Below are 18,538 nucleotides of genomic sequence, written 5' to 3' on the forward strand. Positions count from 1 at the left end.
AGGAACACATTGCATAACTAGCAGAAAAGTATTTTCAAAAGCCATGCACACCCACACAAGTGCTTTCAGTTACTCTGGCTAATTATACCCCTGTTGGGTTGGAGTTGAATGAACCTGTACTGAGAATAATGCGCTGATGCCAAACTCTGTGAACTAAAAATAATGCTAACTTTATGAGGTGTCCCGCCCAAACAGGTGGGACAACACTAATAGGACACAATGGGGGGCTGCTAAGCAAATGCACTCGGTTTATACCCACAAAGTGTTGAGAATATGTCTGATCTTAACATCTGCATTGATAAGTATGAATCCTCACAACAGCGGAGGCCATTTGTTTAGCCTCTGCATAGATTTAATGCAGGGCCAAAAAAAAAGTTATGTGCTGGAAACACGTGCGATACTAAACTTGCCACTAACCATATTGTTGTTTCTCCAATTTAGTTTTATATCGGACTGAATGCTGCAGATGTTTGTAGGATGGTAATGACTTTGGTGTTGGTGAGTTTTATGGATGTGGATGAAACCATGTTACAATATCTGTGCCCATTGCATCTCAGAGCAGAGGGACTGCTTATATTTTCATGATTTTGAAACCTACTATCTTAAAGTTGGCGACTGTTTTTTTTTTTTTTTTAGTGTCTTACCCAGACAAACTCTGATGCGTGGTGTGTTTTTAATCAATTAAGTTTGGCTGGATGGATAATAACACGTTTCCAGTGGTGTAGCAAACTCAGAATTCATGTATTTGCCCAGACCCTTAATGAAAATCAAATCAAAAGGATTTATGTTAGCACATAAAAATATAAAAAGATTAGGATGGCCTGAAATGTACTAATGTAGAAGAGGCCAGATTTTGCAGAAGCCCAACTGATATAACAGCTGCAAAGTAAAGATTCTGGTGTTTTTCTTGGTGGTTTAAACATTTTGACATTTTGAATATGTAAATATTAACATTCATGTTTAGAGAAAGCATTTTCTTTTATGTCAAAGTGTCTCCACTTGGTGTAATTAGGTAGTTTTCCTGAAGGATAGTAAACACAGGGAGTACAAAACACTGCCATCAAAGTCTCCGAATCCATTTTTATCCAAATCAACGTACTTGACTAATCAACCCCTTTGTGGTTAAAATGCTTAATGTAATCTTTGTTAGAGGACAAATTTACATACAAAAATTCATATATTGATCATAAGAAGAGTGCAGTTCTAGTAGTTTAAAAAAAGGACTATAGCGTAGGTGGCACAGACTGGCATTTTGGATGAAGAAGCACACGGCTATAAGCAGACATGTATATATTGATGCTGTATGAGAAGCATCTCTGCTGTAATTACTTTTGCACTTGTGCATGTAGAACATGTTCCTTCATGCTGATAAAGTCATTCATCACTGTCCGCATGTCAGCACACAGTCATTAAAATTTAATATCAGTGTGGTGAAGATGTACATTATGTTCTGATGGCCACAATTTCCTCCTTTATGTGTCAAGATGGGTATCTAAGTGTGTGTGTGTGTGTGTGTGTGTGTGTGTGTGTGTGTGTGTGTGTGTGTGTGTGTGTGTGTGTATGTGTGTGTGTGGGATGCAGTATGAGCTGCATTCACACTATGATTACTTGTGTCGGTTTTACCAGTATCAGTTAATTCTGACTGTAACTGCAAAGTAACAGACCATTCATGTGCTGTGACTAATGACATTCGGGAATGTTTTCACTTTCTTCTTCAGAGAGATAAGCACAAATGTGATGTGGTAACTCCTTAACTTGTTATGTTGTCAGTAAGTAATCAACAGGTTTCCCATTTCCAGACAACTCACCCCCATCACTACGTGCCAGATACCAGCGAGAATTGTGCATTTGCAAATCAGTGTTCATATAACATCTGTAAGAAACTGACCAATAATCCTTGACAATTTAATGTTGCAAAGGACGATCAATACCATTGACAATGACATATGCCATTTTAAAATGTATGATTGGTTTGCATATGTGCAGAGCAAATGTTTGTTTGTTTTTTTTGGATTTTCATGTGTCTTATCTTGACATTCAAACCTGGAAAAATTCACCAAGCCACAGACGCTGTCTCCTTGTGTAAAAAAGACTGTTGTGATTCCTCTGCATTACATTTAGAGGACACATGGGAGACTGTGCTACCACACTAACTTAAGCCTCTACAGTCTGTTGTGTCTACGTGGTTAATTTACATTACATGCATCACCCAGACACCCACCCAAACATTGCTCCAGGCCAGGCACAGCCCTTCATGGCCACTGCGAAACGTGGCCATTCCTGTTCCTCAAACAGGAATGCTCTCAGGAAATTTCCTTAGTCCCCAAATACCCAAGATCTCAATCAGATCAAGTATTTGTCAGATGTGCTAGAAAGAAATGTCCACTAATCATTTGTAAACTTGCTGTTGTACTTTTACTCTGATCAATACAATAAGCACATGAGGGCACTGCAGTCATATGGTTTCCCCATGTTGAGCTGTCATGCATGTTGTATCATGAGGTCTCAGTAACAGCTTCTCAGCCACATAAATAGACGTTCTTGGCAGGATACAGCAAAGCAGGCAGGAGGCTGCTGAATATAGAGAGACTTTGAAGAGCTGGAGTAGAAAAATAGCTTGATTTACTTATGCATTGGTACTCACTGTTGGTCTTTCATTTACTTGAAAATACCTACAGTATAACCAGGAATATACATAAAAGCCTGTGTTCCTAAAGACCCAAATAGACACAGGAAATAATAAAACCCTGTAGTTTCCATTCCCAAGGCGTCTTGTCCTGTCCGGTTTTGTTACCTGCTGATGCTGACAGCTATAGCTGTTTGCATCGATGATTGAAGCATGGGGCTTTTAGGCAAGTACAATAGAAGCCTTGGAGCCTACATTTTTGACGCCAATAGCAATGATGCAGTATGTAAAGTAAAAAAAAAAGCCTTTTAGGCTGGTGGACAGGGCGCTGGATAGCGCACACACAACAGTTTTCCTGGGTTTAAACTCTAGCGCAAGACATTGTGTGTTTTAATGATGATCATTACACAACGTGACCCACGTCATTGCAATTGTAAGGACGTGTGTGTGACACATTGCCCCGTGTGTAGCATTTTGTTTTTTTGTAGCTTAACCAAACCCCGACGTTTTTGTGCCTGATCCAAACCCATGTTTTCTCTTGGTGTAACCGTACCCCTGAAGTTGTTTGTTTGTAACGTTGTTCCAGTGGCGTCCAACAGTGACACCAGAGGGCACTCGTGGCATCGATATGACATGCAGAGGAAAGAAGGAAAGGAAAAAAAACACCTTTAGAAAGCGTCTGAATACATTATCTGGCACTGTGGGACGTGTTGTGATACCACGTGGAACTACTCTCACCCATTAGCTTTGTTTCCATTTATTCCATGTAGCGATGGCATGTTGCCACAAGCTCAAAATGTTTAAGGAACTCATGTTCTCTTTAGGTTTGTAGCTGTCTTCGCGCCACTTTTGTTGCTGCATGGATTGCCTCCGCTCACCTTTTCTCTCTCTGGCATTATATTTGAAGTGTGTCCAAATGTCAACCTGTTTTACCCAACCAACCAAGCCCTAGTGTTGCTGTCATGTTCTTTTTCTGTCACTGGCTGTGTCTGGGTGTTCATGGGTGTGCAGAGTCACCGGGAAGATTGCTTGGGCATCCAGGAAATGTCCAGTGAAGCCATTTCATGAAGGAGGGATGTTTTAGATGGTGTTATTCACCCAAACACTTCGTGTTCAGTTTTATATTTTGTTTCAACAGAAATGGATAGTATTAGTACTATTATATAGTCAGAGGACACATGCATAATTTCCGATTTATTTTTTTATTCTGGTCCTCTACTGAAAGAGTTTTGGATGATTTGAAATTCCAAACCTGCTTACAAAGGGCTTTTCTTCACTGTCCATTTTGTTCCGATCAGCCAGTTGGTGGAAGCCTGTGAAGAAACAGTCCGAGCAGGAGCTGCTGCAAAGCCTCAGGAAAGTCTTGCGACAGAATTAACACAGCAGACAGAGATTTCAGCTTTTGTTTTATTTGTTGTTTCTTCGGCTAATGTTTTGGAATTTTTTAAAAATGCAGAAAATTATGAGATTCACACATCCTTTATCTACAACAACGTAATGTACGGCTGTCACTCTACAATTCTCTAACACACCCAGCAGCCCAGTCAAAGTATGTAGGATGTTACCTGAAGTGTCTCATTTTGCAAAATGGGGCACGTAAAGACCCATCAGGTAGTGATTGTTCATAGGCCTAAAAGCATGAGAATTTCTAGTCATCACGAAATCAAAATATTCAAACAATGATACGTCCTGAAATGTTTTGATCTGTGAGAATTGGTTCACTGTTGCATTGAAAGAAAAAATCTTATGGGCCTCAATTTAAATCACACTATTTTTAAAGTCCCATCACACAAAAAGCCTTCACAACAACAACACGGTCATTTTCCTCTGCTTATATTCTTTCTTGGTGCTGCTCCTACAGTATAATGACGTGAAATGGATTTTAAGAGCACTGCAGCGTTTCTCGGTGATCATTTGTCTTTTATATAATAAAAGACAGAGATCAAAATGAAAAAAATATTACTGAAACTAAATTCCAATTACCTTCCCTGAATTTACATGACCTCGACATGAAGAATTCCCATCCCTTTATCTCATTTTCCCTTTCTTCCTCCTTTGTTTGTAAGTGTATCAACCCCACTTCTCTTTGGTGCTCTGGTTTTTAGCAGAAAATTAAACTTCATATTTTCTCCCTCTTCCTATTTGTCTCTCTCTGCCTGTCCCTCTCTTTTTCTGCCTTCGTGCTGGTATCGAAATGCGTGCAGCGTGAAATTAAAGACAATGCATTTCTGACTCTGAAATAAATTTGCCCCTCTGATGAGGTTGGAGTTGGTCCAAGGCTCTGTGATGAAAATACATTTAACACTTTTTCCCCCTCCATGGTGAAATTATCCACCGCATATTATTGTTCAGCATACATGACTCTTTCCTCTGGGAATGTGGCTGCCATGCTGAAAAGAGCTTGCTGCTTAGTCTCACGGTCATGTAATTTTTCTGCTCTTGTGCTGCTAGTTTAATGAAGATGCTTTTCAACCCATTTTGAACGAAAAGGGAATAATTTAAACATGCAGTGGCCTTTACATGGCCATCCAGGCATTTAGTGTGTTTGCAGTAGCATTCACACCAAATTTCTATTTCACCTTTGTCTGAAAGATATGAGAGTTGGGACTAAATTTCAAAATGAGCCGAAAAGGAAATTAAAATTAATATGTATCGTCTTAAATATTGATTGATAAAACTGTTTAGCTTCTTTAGTTCCTTGCATATAAGGGACACACAGCATTTGGGAAGTGAAGGAGAGATTAAAATATTATAACCAAGTCCTGTTTTATTCATTCCTTATAGCCCTCCGAGGTGCCATTATAGTTCAATTGGCAAATAACTGTCTTTGAACTTTTTTTCCTTCTCCACTCATTCAGAAGAGTTGCCCATGGATCATCATTATGAGAAGCTTGGCGCTGGGACCATATTTAAAATTTGAGTTTATTTCCCCTTTAATCTTTTGATGATTATAACTCATGCTGCCGCGCTCCAACACTAAGGTGGTGATTATTCATTCACCGGCCCATTTCTCTCTTGGCTGAGGTTGCTCCCAGTCCAGTCATATTAATCAACCGCCGCTCTAATTGACTGATTAAGTCATGTCTCCAGAAGCCAAAATGGCTGACTGACTCATTAAACTATGACACATATTCTAGCTGCAAAATGGCTGACTGCAATCCAATTTCCCTGACTTTTATGGTCACTATAATAGGATTTTTCTCCCTCAGATTTTTATATCGTGCACACAAGAAGATAACCTGGTGTCCTGAAACATGCTAGGGTTTAATAAAATAATTGGTTACTCTCAAAGAGTGACGTTATAAAAAAGAAGCTCCTTTAGGATTTTAATACGTTTTGTGCAGTTTGCAGATGATGTGATCCGTTATATAGTACTGGTTTGTAAAAACAAAACGTGAAAGTAGTAGTTCATTTGCTCTGGTCCAGAGTTGGTAAACATGTTTAATAAAAATGTCACTAAGTGAAACAAAATGCAGAACTCGAGTCACTTTCACAGAGACTAGCTAAAAACTGGTGGTTTTCCTCGTCCACCTAAATCAAACCTGGCTAAAAAAGCCTTTAACTAAAACCTGAAAAGACAAAAAGGCACCTTGTGAACGTGTCATATTACTTTTACCACTAGAAAGAAACCACTTTCATTCATGAAACACATCAATAATGTCAGGTCTTAATTGTATATTAACATAGCTTAAAACCAATTTGAAATAAAGAAATCCTAAAACTTTTGTGTAATGAATTAACAATGATTAAAGGGTTAACACAGTTAACACACACTGTACACTCTATGTCACTTAGTAAGTTTTGAATTTTTCTCATATATCCAGCGGGCATCCAGGAAAAGTAAGTCCCTAATTCCTTTCAGGGCCATAACTATAACTATTATGCCTGACATTTCTTCTTGAGTTCACTTTACAGTATATATATATATATATATATATATATATATATATATATATATATATATATATTGAAATATATTTATATGAGTCTTGGTCCCAGAATGAGGTTGAATTTGTCAGATGGCTTCCAGGCTGAAAAATAAGGCCTGAATTAGAGGGAAAATGTGCTATCGGTCAGCTGCCAAGTCACAGTGCACAAACCTGCTGGGGCCAATTCATTTATATTAGGATGCCCTATAGGCAGCAATACCACGAGTTTGTCTATGGGAAAATGCAGTAGCCTGGGACATCCATCTGCCCTGAGCTAATGAGGCAGCGATGGACTTGTGAGTATTGGTCATATTGGATCACACACACATTCAGAATACAAAAACTTATGGTGGCCATGAAGTGCAGAAACATAACAGCATTACAGGTAGTGATAGATTCAAGGCATCCAGCAGCTTACACACAACACAAAATACACACCTGGACACAAGAAAGATTAGAAAGCAAAAACAAATCAAACTAAATAAAACATTTAAGTCAAAAAAATCATTAAATTGCAACGTCAAGTTAAAGCATCTTCTGTGATGTTGTGTTTTCCACTACATGGTGCTTTCTTAAACATAATTTTACAAACTCCGTGACACATTGGATTTTCTAAGCAGATTTTCAAAAATGTCATTATTTTTTAAAAGTTATATTTTTTTCTGAATCATTGGTTTCTGAAATTGCATTTTTGATGTTTTCTGTAATGTGTCAGTATTTCGAGTGTTTTTTTTTTCTGGAAAAATAATATCAGAATTGTTAACACACTGCTATGCAGACATAACAGATATGCAGATACTCGGGCACATGTACATTACGTAGAAGTACACACAGGCACATTGTCCCTGAGTGGTGATGAAACCCACACTGGTGAAAGATAAAAGCGAATTAGCCACTACAGCAAACAAATAGTCTGGCTGACCGACGCACCCAAGGCAATTGTGGGCTACATCACAGAGCAGCGTTAGCTTGTGTTGCTAATGAGCTATTACAGCAGCGACCTTCGGCACAAACCCATTACCCGGTGACAATAGATGGCAAACAGAAGATAGATTCATTATGAAAATTATCAGGGCCACCTTTATTGCAGCTTTCTATGGTTGCTAGTCGAGGTGCTTGTGTGTGTGAATGAACAAGGCAGAGAGCATTACAATTACAATACTGTGAAAAATGATATAATTGCCTCATATTTTACTTGTTAACACGAGAGGAGGCCTCCTCTTTCAAATAACATTTGGGTGTGCACATTTTGTTGAAATCCTTGTTTTTTGGTTTTTTTTAACAATCACAAGTTGAATGTCTAGGTCTAAATCCGGTGAACAGACTTGCACAAATTGTGTCTCAGCATGCTCACGAGTTTGAGGATGGACGGCCACTTCAGGGCTTTGCAGCTGTTCCATCTGTTCAGTGAAATCTATCAAATGCTAAATCTATCAGTCTGCTCCCTCGCTTGTCAGCTTGCAGCGGGAAGTTTACAAACTTGTGCATCTCAGGAAGCAAGAGTGGATTAGCTCTAGTAAGGGCTGATTGATTTGGAGTCTCATACCACTCGATTCCCAAAACTTGCATATTGTAGCTTTAACATAGAACAGTGTATTAAAAGGTCAACAGCTTCTGACTTGTCCCTTCAGGGGTCGCCACAGCTCAAGGTGTTCCGCGCGTTTATTTGGCATGTGTTTTTATGTCCTTCCTGCTGCAACCAGGGCGACCCTTGGTGGCTGGGTGGGGCCACACCTGGTGGGGTGGGATTCAAACCCACGGCCTTCTGCATCCCAACCCAATGCTCTACCACTGAGCCACCAGGCCCCCTTAAGGCAGTACAGTGTATTAACAGTATGTAATGATTCTTCGCACACAAGGAATCCTAAGGGTTGGCCACCTTTGTGTAACTATATTGTAATATAATATTTTATTTATTAAATTGTATTAATACATCATGTTTAAAATGACCAGAGTTTGGTTCAGAGACACAAAACAGAGACATAAATGGAAAAAAACCCCACAAATGATGACGTACAGCACACAACACAACAACCAAACACAATGAACTAGATTCCAAAGAGAAAAACAAACCAAGAAAAGAGACCAAAAATAAGCACAAAAATATTAAAGTCAAAATGAAGATGTCATTTGTAGTTATTTTGTGGGTCTTTCAGTCTGGGGATCCTAAGGGTTGGGGGCCTGTTACCGGTCTGTCGCCAGGGATCCATTGTCTGATAATTTATACATGATGAAAGGTCATTGTTAAGTGCAGATCTGTGAGAGGGCGCTAAATCATGTCTCTTGCCCACCCCCTCCCAACCTGCACTAAATATGGAATTGAGAATTGCACCAGGCAGTACGTTTTAAAGAGAAGGGTGGTTGGAGGGGGGGTGAAATGAGGGAGAATTGAAAGAAATATGATGAAAAGGACAAAGACGTTCAGAGGAACCAAAGTGATCAAAATTAAGAGGGAAAGAGGTAATAAAGAGCAGATGGATGGGAGGGAGGAAAAATCAGTGGAGTCAAAAAGGAGGCAGGGAGAAGGGAGTGAACAGAGGGAGGAAAGACAGTTATGGACTGAAGACAGAGGAGGGAAGGAAGGAAGAAAAGAGAAGGTGACTGACACAGTGGAGGAAGGAGAAAGTTAAAAAGGGGAGGAAGAGGAAGGAGGATGTGAGGAAGGAAGAAATGCAATCAACACGAAGGAGCCAGGAGGAAAGGATGGATAAAGAGGATGGTTTGAAAAGAGCGAGAGATGACGAGAGGAAACCCGTGACGGGGAGCCATTAATAATTTATGATAGCCTCAGCTTTTCAAAGCAGCCCAGCGGTCCCGCTCCTTGCTTTCCCCTGACGTTTAATTTGTCTGAAAATCAGCGAGCGTGGAGTCTGATTATCGTCTCCGTCTGCCAACGCCTCTGCTTCAATCTCCCTGACACTGAGGTGAGATCACAAGCTGTTCTGTACACACATGTCAGCCTGGCATCCTTCAGGTTAAAACAATCCTCGTCTGTGGGCCCCATCTCTGGGTAAAGCGTCTCTGAACCTCTTAGAGCTGCCTGAAATTAAATGCCCCAGTACAGACCTGGGCTCATCTATATTATTCCATTTATATGGCCTTCATATTGTGCAGAAAATGGCCTCGTCCGAGCTCTGTCTGTATAGTTTTACAGACTGTCTGGTACCTGGAGAAGGATTTTATGGTAAATTTCACTTTGCTCGTCGGCATTTTGTTCAATGACAGTTAAGAGCATTTTCTAGATATTGTGCTCTTTTTACAAATTGCAGGAGCCTCTCTTATCATGGTGACTTATTCAAAAGACAATTTAATCAATATTAAAGCAGTGGTGCTGTGCAAAAACAAGTGTTTATGTGGGGTCCATGTCATGTTTCACCTGCCTGTGGGTTGGTCATTTTTCCTCTTAATTTCTCAGGTGGTTTCATTAAAAGTGTTTGGAAAGCAAAGATTAGAGAAATGCGCAAATTTGTCTGGTAAAATTGTCTTTTTTCTTATCCCATTAACGATCTCCCTCAGGTCTGATTAGCTTTAAACTATGTTGACAACAAATTGTTTAAACTCTGCAATTTTTCTTTAAAATGTAACCTCTAATTTCTAGAGTGAAATTTCAGTAGAATCGAATGAAATAGACCATATGAGAAACTTTAGTGTTGAAAAAATTTAATAATTGTACAATTTCTTGGTCTTTACATCGGAAGATTTAGCCAGAAATAAAAAGTCAAGTGCAGGCAAACAGGTGGAAGCTCCACTGCTGCCATCTGGTGGTAATATTAAGTTACTGCACAGCCGCTTTAAAGGCCGATTTTACCAAATTTCGACTTGCTCTCTATGGCTTTTGTTTAGGGTGTAAATATACAATAATGATTTGAAACATCCGTATGTTAAAACATTTTCCTATTATACCTGAAAAATATCCAGATGACCTCCACATCACCCAGAGCTCTGGAAAAGCAGGTTAACTATGATCACAAACTCCATTGTGTGAGCAACAAGATAACATCATTTGAACTGAAGGTTCCTCCAAATGATTACATCTTGAGGCATTTTGTGGTTAAACGTAGAGATATTTTGATATAGTGAAGTCAATGGGAAGTTTAATGGCATTTATGTACATGTACTACCCAAATTAGAACCATAAGATGCGAGTTCAAGTTAAGTGAAGGCATCAGTGAAGACATCTGTTAATAATAAGGCCAAGGAATATGTACAAATATACTATAATTCCATCTAAGATCATAGAAAATTCTGTGAAAACTACAAAAATGGTGTCGCTTGAGAAAGTCTGTGTTGCCAACTCATGGAGTTTAAACAATTTAACATTTACGAGGCAGAGAGGATCTAACAAATGATACTACTGATACTGTGGGACTGCTGAAGTCAGGATACGTCAGCAACTGCTGCTTCAGTTTTCATGCTTCTTTTTAGTCTTATCCCAACTTAAACAAGCACAATAAGTCATTGAAGTGATGCTTTAACCCACAATAAACAACTTAATGTCAACACACCGACCACAATAGCACAAAGCTAAAGTCGACTGCATATGTTTGAGGACGCTGGCAGGACAGACAGTTGTCCGACTTGTTCTGCGGTACCGAAGCCTCCACTTATGTTGCATGAGTAAAGGCTGTCAGGCAGGAAAGGCGACTAAAAGTTCTGGGATATGTACCTGGAGTTCACAGGGACATTCCTCAATACAGGACATCGGCAGGAGCTGATTTTGAAAAGGCGATAAATAAGTAAAACCCTCAAAATTTAGCCCATTAAGTTTTTCCTGATCACCATTGTATCTTAATGTCTGTGTAAATTGATGTGAAAAAATAAAAAATAAAAAATACAAATCCCACACATACTGGATCTAATGTGTCTTCTTTTGTAGTATACAGCACAACATATTGGCTGAGACGCTAAAGTGGTGTGAATAAAAATGTGCTAATAAAAGGGTCAAGAAGATTTTGACAGGACGGACTGTTGAGTGTCACACAGGTTTGACTGAGACTTTGTGAAAGCTCTTGGCAAAGCTGCTGGGGCTGTTGCTATGTGAGATTGTGGCCATCAGCAACTTAGTGCCAGGTGAAGTGGCCATGATGGACACCTTCTTCTCTATCTTTTCACCTGGTTTTAGGTGAACTAGCCTGGAAGAGACGGAAGAGAAACATTTGAAACACTTGCATCAGCTCTAATGGACCCACTGTTCTACACATAAGTTGAACAAAAGAGGTACCAGTAATTGGCACTGCCCATGATTGACACCTGTCATTTCCTTTTTCCCCTCGATGAACCTGAATTTAACTGGGTATGACAATGCTTGCTCTCACTGCAGTTACACGACCATTATCAGCTATAACATTTTGTTGCACGTTCCAGCTAGTGTACATTCATACTGGACAGCATTCCCTGACCACATTCCTCCCACTCATAAACAAAACGGAAATATGCATGGGAATGTGGCTACGAGACAAAGTGGGACTTTTTTTAAAAAAATAACGCCTCTGTTGTGGCGAGGAGCTGTGCAAACAACAACACATCACTGGGGCATGAGGGTTTTATCGATGTCATAATACTTGCCTGGTCTGATGTTTGCCTTGTAACAACCCAGATCCACTCACAGTCAGCACAGCTTCATTCAGTGTTTTAGTAAGTTTGCTGGTGAAGGACACATGTGCCGTGTGCTCCTGGTTCATCTGGATCGTGTCCCCTCCTTCGATCTGCAGAGGAGTCACAGGAAATCAGAGCACAAACTCATCTAGTCCTTTTATCAGGTAAACACAGTGGTCAACAGTGTGCAGATTTGCCTTTACACAACAAACCAAAGGGATTTATACTTTTCTTAAGCAAAATATACTTGTGTGTGCACATCCAACTGTTTCTGATGCCAAGATAACAAAAACCACGTACAACCAATACATTCGGCAATAATCGAACTAATTAATGCTGCTTTACCTCGATGGTTATCTGTTGTGAGCTCATGCTAAACTCCCGTGTAGCAAGGACTCTTTCTTCAGTCCACATGTCCTTTATCACGACTGCCAGATTCACAATGTCATCACCTGCCAGAAATGATTCATACTCACAAGGAGCGATGGTGTGGTGCAGAGTTAAAACTGCAGAGAAGGAAATGGACGTAGATGAATAAAGATGAAAGAGAAAAAACTAAACAAAAGGTGTAAATAATCATACTTTTTAGCAATAAAATCATTAGAGTCCTTTTGTATGCGAGTGTCTTGGTATTCACCTTCAAATGACTGTATGTGCAGCTCTCTGTGTGTTTTCCAGAAGCACTCCTGTGGGCCTCTGTTGTACTCTTTCATCTGAGCGTTGACGTGTTCCATCAGGACCCTGGCGATTCTTGACCGGTTTGTGACCGTCACACACATGCGAATGCCCACGCCCAGTGAAGGCACCCCATTAATGTTTAGGGACACCTCCAAACCAGGTAATTTTTCTCCTAGAGATGAAGGGGAGGGATGAGGTGTGACAAATGTGTTCCTAGAGCTCACGTTTGTTTTTTTGTCTGATGCAACGTTGCAAAAAGTATGTGAAAAATTCCTTCCCTTAAACAGGGGGGAATAAATGTAAGCATACAGGCCACACCTTTGTCACCCTCTCAAAAGAGAATAAAGTAAGGGCATTATAATAAATAATAGAGAAAACAACGTACAATGTACTTTATGTGATCAAGCAGATTAGAATGTCATGAAACCCAAGGCCAAGCTGGCTGTATGCATTAAATGCAATCAAGTTCAAACAGCATTCAGATGTTAACAAGACAAAAAGAAGCTAAATCTGTAAATAAAAAAAATTAAAAATTAAAACAAAACAAGAAGCAGGGTACCCAGACAAAATGAGAAAAATGTTCACATATGTAACCAACTGCCTCTGAGTCAGAGGAGAACGGCCAGACTGGTTCAAGCCGACAGAGAAGCTGCAGCAACTCAGATAACCACTCTTTACAAATGCAGTGAACTGAGAAGCATCTCTGAATGCACATAAGAGCTTAGAGGAACTACACAAAAGCAAAAAGCATGTCAGGTTTAAAAACATCTATGGTGGCAGTGGGCACAAGTTAACAAGAAGTCTGGCAAAAAACGCAGTCTGGCCTGATGAATCTCGATTTCTGCTGAGACACACAGATGGTTGGGTAAAATTTGGCATCAGCAGCATGGACCCAACCTGCTTCATGTCATCTGTCCAGACTGCTGGTGGTGTAATGGTGTGGGGAATGTTTTCTTGGCACAACTTTGGCCAATTCCAAATTCATCAATGTCACAGCCTATGTGAGTACTGTTGCTGACCATGTGCACGCCTTTATTCTCGTCTGGCTCCTTCCAACTGGATAATGAACGGTGTCACAAAGCAAAGTTGTCTCAAACTGGTTTGTCGAACATGACGATGAGTTCAGTGCACTTTAATCTCTCCAGTAAAAAGATCTGGGATGTAGTATAGTCACAGCACAATAATACGATCATCTTGAACCAGAACATACCCAGTGTTAGCCTGGTGTTCCTAATAAAGTGCTCAGTGAGTCTCTTTATGTTTGTATGAGAAACAGAGTGTGACAATTTTGTTTTTGCACAGCCACTGACCTTGAAACATTCTTACTTCGGCTGCTGGTTGTCCCACTGAGGAAAGGACAGATATTAGGGAGAGAAATGTCCAACGCATGTAGAAAACCAAGATAAATGCTCATTACTTGGTTGAGTGTGGAGGTTTCATGTGACAACACACACTGACCTGTCCTCGCGTAGCTTCTGACAATCTCTGGTTCCCAGACCCCTGGAAAATGAATGAAAAGAGAAGAAAGATAAAAAACGTCCTGCTTCTACTGTCTCTAAACACATTAGCTTTTTTTTTAAAGAACATACATCTTGTGCATCTTGTTTTATTATGGTAAATTTATCTCCGGAAAGCTTAACAGAAAGAGGACATTGTCATACCCTTATAAGCCTGTGTCACGTCCTCTGGTTCGTCTGAGTTAATCCTCTTGGTGCAGATCAGCTGTCCCACTGACTCATTGTCAACCTTCCTCCCAACAAACTGTCCATTGCGCACGATCAGACGTACGATATCAGCATCAACAGAGGCGTAGAGGAACGGGGTGTCGTATGGGAGGTGAAAGATTTGCTGCTGGATGGCAAATACGGGGCAGGGACCACAGCAAAATATCCCTGCAGAGACACGTGTCTTTATTGTTCTCTTATGAGTCCTACTGTGGACGCCAATCTGAGACCCATGACCCACCTGCGCTCTTCTCCTGAGGAGTTGGATCCACCACCTGCCAGCCATCAAAAACTGCACCGAGGTCTGGTCGTCTCATCCAACACTCAACCCACACATGGAAGTTCCTGCAGGGAGCACAGGGACAAACGGAGAGAAATCCACACGCTCTCACAAACTGAACATGTGACACATATGAAATAGTCTTTAAGGTAAATAAGGAGACCAACCATATGCTGTCCTTCGACCAGTTGAGCTTCTCTCCTGTGCTTGAGTAGCACTCCTCGATTTTCAGGGTGGCGTCAGTGTCATGGGCTGCGTTAAAAACCGTCACCACCCTGGCAGGAATCCCCAGCACTCTCATCACTGAAAAAAAAAAAAAAAAAAAGGATATTTAACATCACCTACACACACAACTTAAAACCTAATTAGGCCTGAATTTATAAAAGAAAATAGAATAGTATCATGTATCCTGCAAGGCAGCGAACAAAAATCTTTTTGATAAAACATTTATTGTTTGTTGGGTTTTTAGGTGTCTTGAGCTCTACTCCTTTCGCATCCTCTACACCACCTGTGTGGCCTCATCTGCATTTGTTATGCTTCTTCAGCAACTTCTTGGCAAAAAACAAAGGTTTCTTTGAGGAGGAATGACATAAAAACGAATAACAAAGACAAAAGCATCATTATTATAGTATCAAACGTGGACATAAAGTGGATGTGGCCACGATCATAATGTAAGAAACTGAAACCGATAATGAAATAAATGCAAATTGAAGCCTAACTGCTCTGCACTCAACACAACATAACAAAACGTAAGTGTCACACACGAGTTTTAACATACAGCACCAATTACTAAAGGTACCTGTGCAGAGGACAGATGCAAACACCCAGCACTGTCCATATTGGACGGGTTTGCAATTGGACGAGGCCCAGCGGCGAAGGATGTCCGCGGTGCCGCTCCACTCTGCGGGACTGACTCCACCTTTGTAATTCCCCTGCCACCGTCCCTCCACGACACCCAGGTCATCGTTACAGTTCACCTGGGACAGGAGGAGACACGTTGCCGACCCACACGCATTTCTGTGGATGCACGGAAAGCTTTTTGTGTGTTGCATCTCACCATCGCGCAGACCACCCTGCTGAGGTAGACAGGGTCTGCTCGTCGAAGGTAGTCCTTGTGTTTGTCCCTGAGGTGCTGGGGGCTGACATGCAGGAGCTTCAGACAGGCCTCTAGAACCCCAGGCTCATACTGCACTCAGGGAAACACAATGGTGGCTGTTGTATGTTATGACCAGCGTCTAATGTATTAAATATACAACTCACAATTGATCTTTTTACCTGCCCGAATGACCAGGGCCGCTTACTGACGTTTAGATCTGTGCCCATGTACACCACCCCATAATCACTTTTAACATACTCCTGTCTTTGGACTTCATGTGGCATGTACACCGGGTCACCTGAAAACCAATAGAACTGGTGTGGAATGACTTTTTATGACATGATAAGACAATAAGAGGACTTTTAATACATGGACCCACTTTTCAGCCAAGGGTTGCAGAGCAGCACAAAGGTTCCCACCGTGCAACTCCTCCTGTTTTGTTTGGTCTCTATGTGTAACAGCAGTTCATACAGAGCCACTGAGGATAAAACAGGGGAGCAGATGTGGATAGTCACTGACTGATGATGCATGTTGCCCGGGTAGATTTTGGCTGACCAGCTTTGGGGAGCGGACCATTCATCAGACAACTGGACTGGGATCCTCTGTGACATGCTGCCTGTGTAATGAATGGAAATGCAAAAGAGAGCTGTAAGTTTTGAATAAAGAAATTAGACAACTTTACAAAGGGCTGAATACAAAAGAATCAACACACTGTCCTGGCCAGTAGCTGACGGTGGCCCAAACTAATGTTGGTAATGAGTTAGTCAAATTACTGTTTAATTGTCAGTGTCTTTCTGAGACAGTTCTGCATTTTGTTTTTTTGCAACTGTTTTAGTGGCTTCGTCTCCTTTAAATCTTTTAAATTATTCAGTGTCTTTTAATAAATTTGTGTTTCTGTTTTGAGTCCGTTTTAGTAGTTTTGAGCCTTTTTGTAGTTCAGTGTCTCTGGCTGGTAGTTGGATGCATTTTTTTTTTTTTGTGTGTGCGCATGTTTTGTTCGGTGCAACCCTATTTGCCTTAGCAGGGCTGTTTTATTGATTATGAACATTTTCATTCATAATTAGAATTGTTTTGCTTCCGATTTAATCCTACGTTGGTTACCTAAGCAAACCTCCAGGACAAGGCTCTCAGTCTGAGGATTCCACCGGCTGTCAAACATCAAAGTCAGTTGGAACGGTTTCCCTCGTCGCACCACCAGGTGCTTTTTGCTGAGCCCCTGTGTCTCATGAGAAATGTGGTTTTCGTGAGCCTGGAAATTGATAAACTTCAGCTGGCAGTGGTCATAAACGCTGCCTAGGAAAAAACAGATAACATATCATAAAACCCTCAGTGATCTGAAGTCTGGGTAAAAAAAAAACACAGTTTTCAGTCACTAGAAAGGCAGAGCAGGAGCTAACACAAAACAAAAGGAACAGATGAGAGCTTTGGAGACAAGGTCATTTCATTTTGTCAAATTTAAAGCAGCACATACCCCCGAATTACAAATCAATATAGCTTCAAGCCCACGAAAAGTAGCAACTGCAACCATCCTATTTACACACCCTGGTTGTGCATTTATCAGCATCTCATTTATGGAGTAGGTAAACAAATACAGGTGATCATGAGAAATCACTAATTCCAACAGCTTGATTCATGTTGAAATGATACTCACCCGTGATTTGTCCAACCTGGGACATGAAAGTGTCTTGCCAAGCCAGAAAAAAAGATTACAACTAAGCCTTCAATCCAAGTTTAACCACATAAACCTTTTTCCTAATCGCCATAAAAGCAAGTAGCATGTTCCACACTTTTCTTTGGAAAAGGAAAAAGCTGCATGACTTGCAGTTCAAACTCACCACTAATGCGTGTTGTCCATTGCATGCGGTCCATGTTCGTTTGTGTTGCTGTGTTGCAAGTGACTGAAGGAATGACAGCCCCACCCCTCCTTCCAACTGGTACATGTACATCTCAGTATCCCACTTCTCCTCTAACCACCCACAATCGTACGACTATATTTACATCCTGCCCGCAGCAGACCAGGAAACAGTTTGAGTTTTTTTTTTCTTTTAACTACGATTAAAGCGGCTTGGTGAGCATCTGTATAATGTAGCATAATGTACAGTAGGGGTGATTTTGTTGACTATTTAAAAGCAGTGGATGACAGCAAGCCAGGTGGACAGCGAGCCCTGGAGCCATGCTGCTTCAAAGTAAATGCATTTGATTTACAGTGTATCTGTACTGAAAACACTCAGATCAACAGGTTAAAATGGTCAAAATTCCTTTGCTGTTAACTCACTTACAACCACATTTTCTCTCACGAACACACCTGGGCACACCTTTCTAGATAAAGGTGACACAGGAATGTGACAAGTAGTATTCAACACACACTGATAAACAATAGATAATAATAATAATAATAATGTTGCTCATTTAGAAACATGAGTGGACACCAGCCGACATGCTTACGACAATCACGCGCATTTTCTCTCAAACACACACCTGGACACACCTTTCACAACGGATTATCAGTTTGTGGGAGTGTGAAGATAGGATCCACCCAAACACTGATTAAAAAAACAAAATTCTAGCTAATAAAAATAATAATCATAATAATCACGATCTTATTCACTA

At 40.6% G+C, this 18,538-nt stretch overlaps 1 protein-coding gene across 2 annotated transcripts; it reads right to left on the reverse strand.

The window, feature by feature from the left end:
• Positions 1-6,594: 6,594 nt before the first annotated feature.
• Positions 6,595-17,911, reverse strand: LOC137140170 (protein-glutamine gamma-glutamyltransferase 5-like). Of its 2 annotated transcripts, none has more exons than XM_067528336.1 (15): positions 17,764-17,911; positions 17,030-17,221; positions 16,308-16,544; positions 16,108-16,226; positions 15,890-16,018; positions 15,632-15,809; positions 15,000-15,135; positions 14,794-14,897; positions 14,490-14,720; positions 14,287-14,328; positions 14,139-14,174; positions 12,788-13,000; positions 12,496-12,656; positions 12,121-12,260; positions 6,595-11,687 (listed from the first exon to the last, which is right to left on the reverse strand). In XM_067528336.1, the coding sequence occupies exons 1-15, from the start codon at positions 17,795-17,797 to the stop codon at positions 11,531-11,533; spliced, it is 2,109 nt and encodes a 702-aa protein (XP_067384437.1). In that variant the 5' UTR covers positions 17,798-17,911; the 3' UTR covers positions 6,595-11,530. The 2 variants fall into 2 exon arrangements, with proteins under 2 accessions (XP_067384437.1, XP_067384438.1); XM_067528337.1 differs by lacking the exon at positions 17,764-17,911 and adding an exon at positions 17,580-17,754.
• Between the last annotated feature and the right edge of the window lie 627 nt (positions 17,912-18,538).

The sequence above is a fragment of the Channa argus genome, chromosome 13, assembly GCF_033026475.1.
Source record: "Channa argus isolate prfri chromosome 13, Channa argus male v1.0, whole genome shotgun sequence".
In the NCBI taxonomy this organism is placed as follows: Eukaryota; Metazoa; Chordata; class Actinopteri; order Anabantiformes; family Channidae; genus Channa; species Channa argus.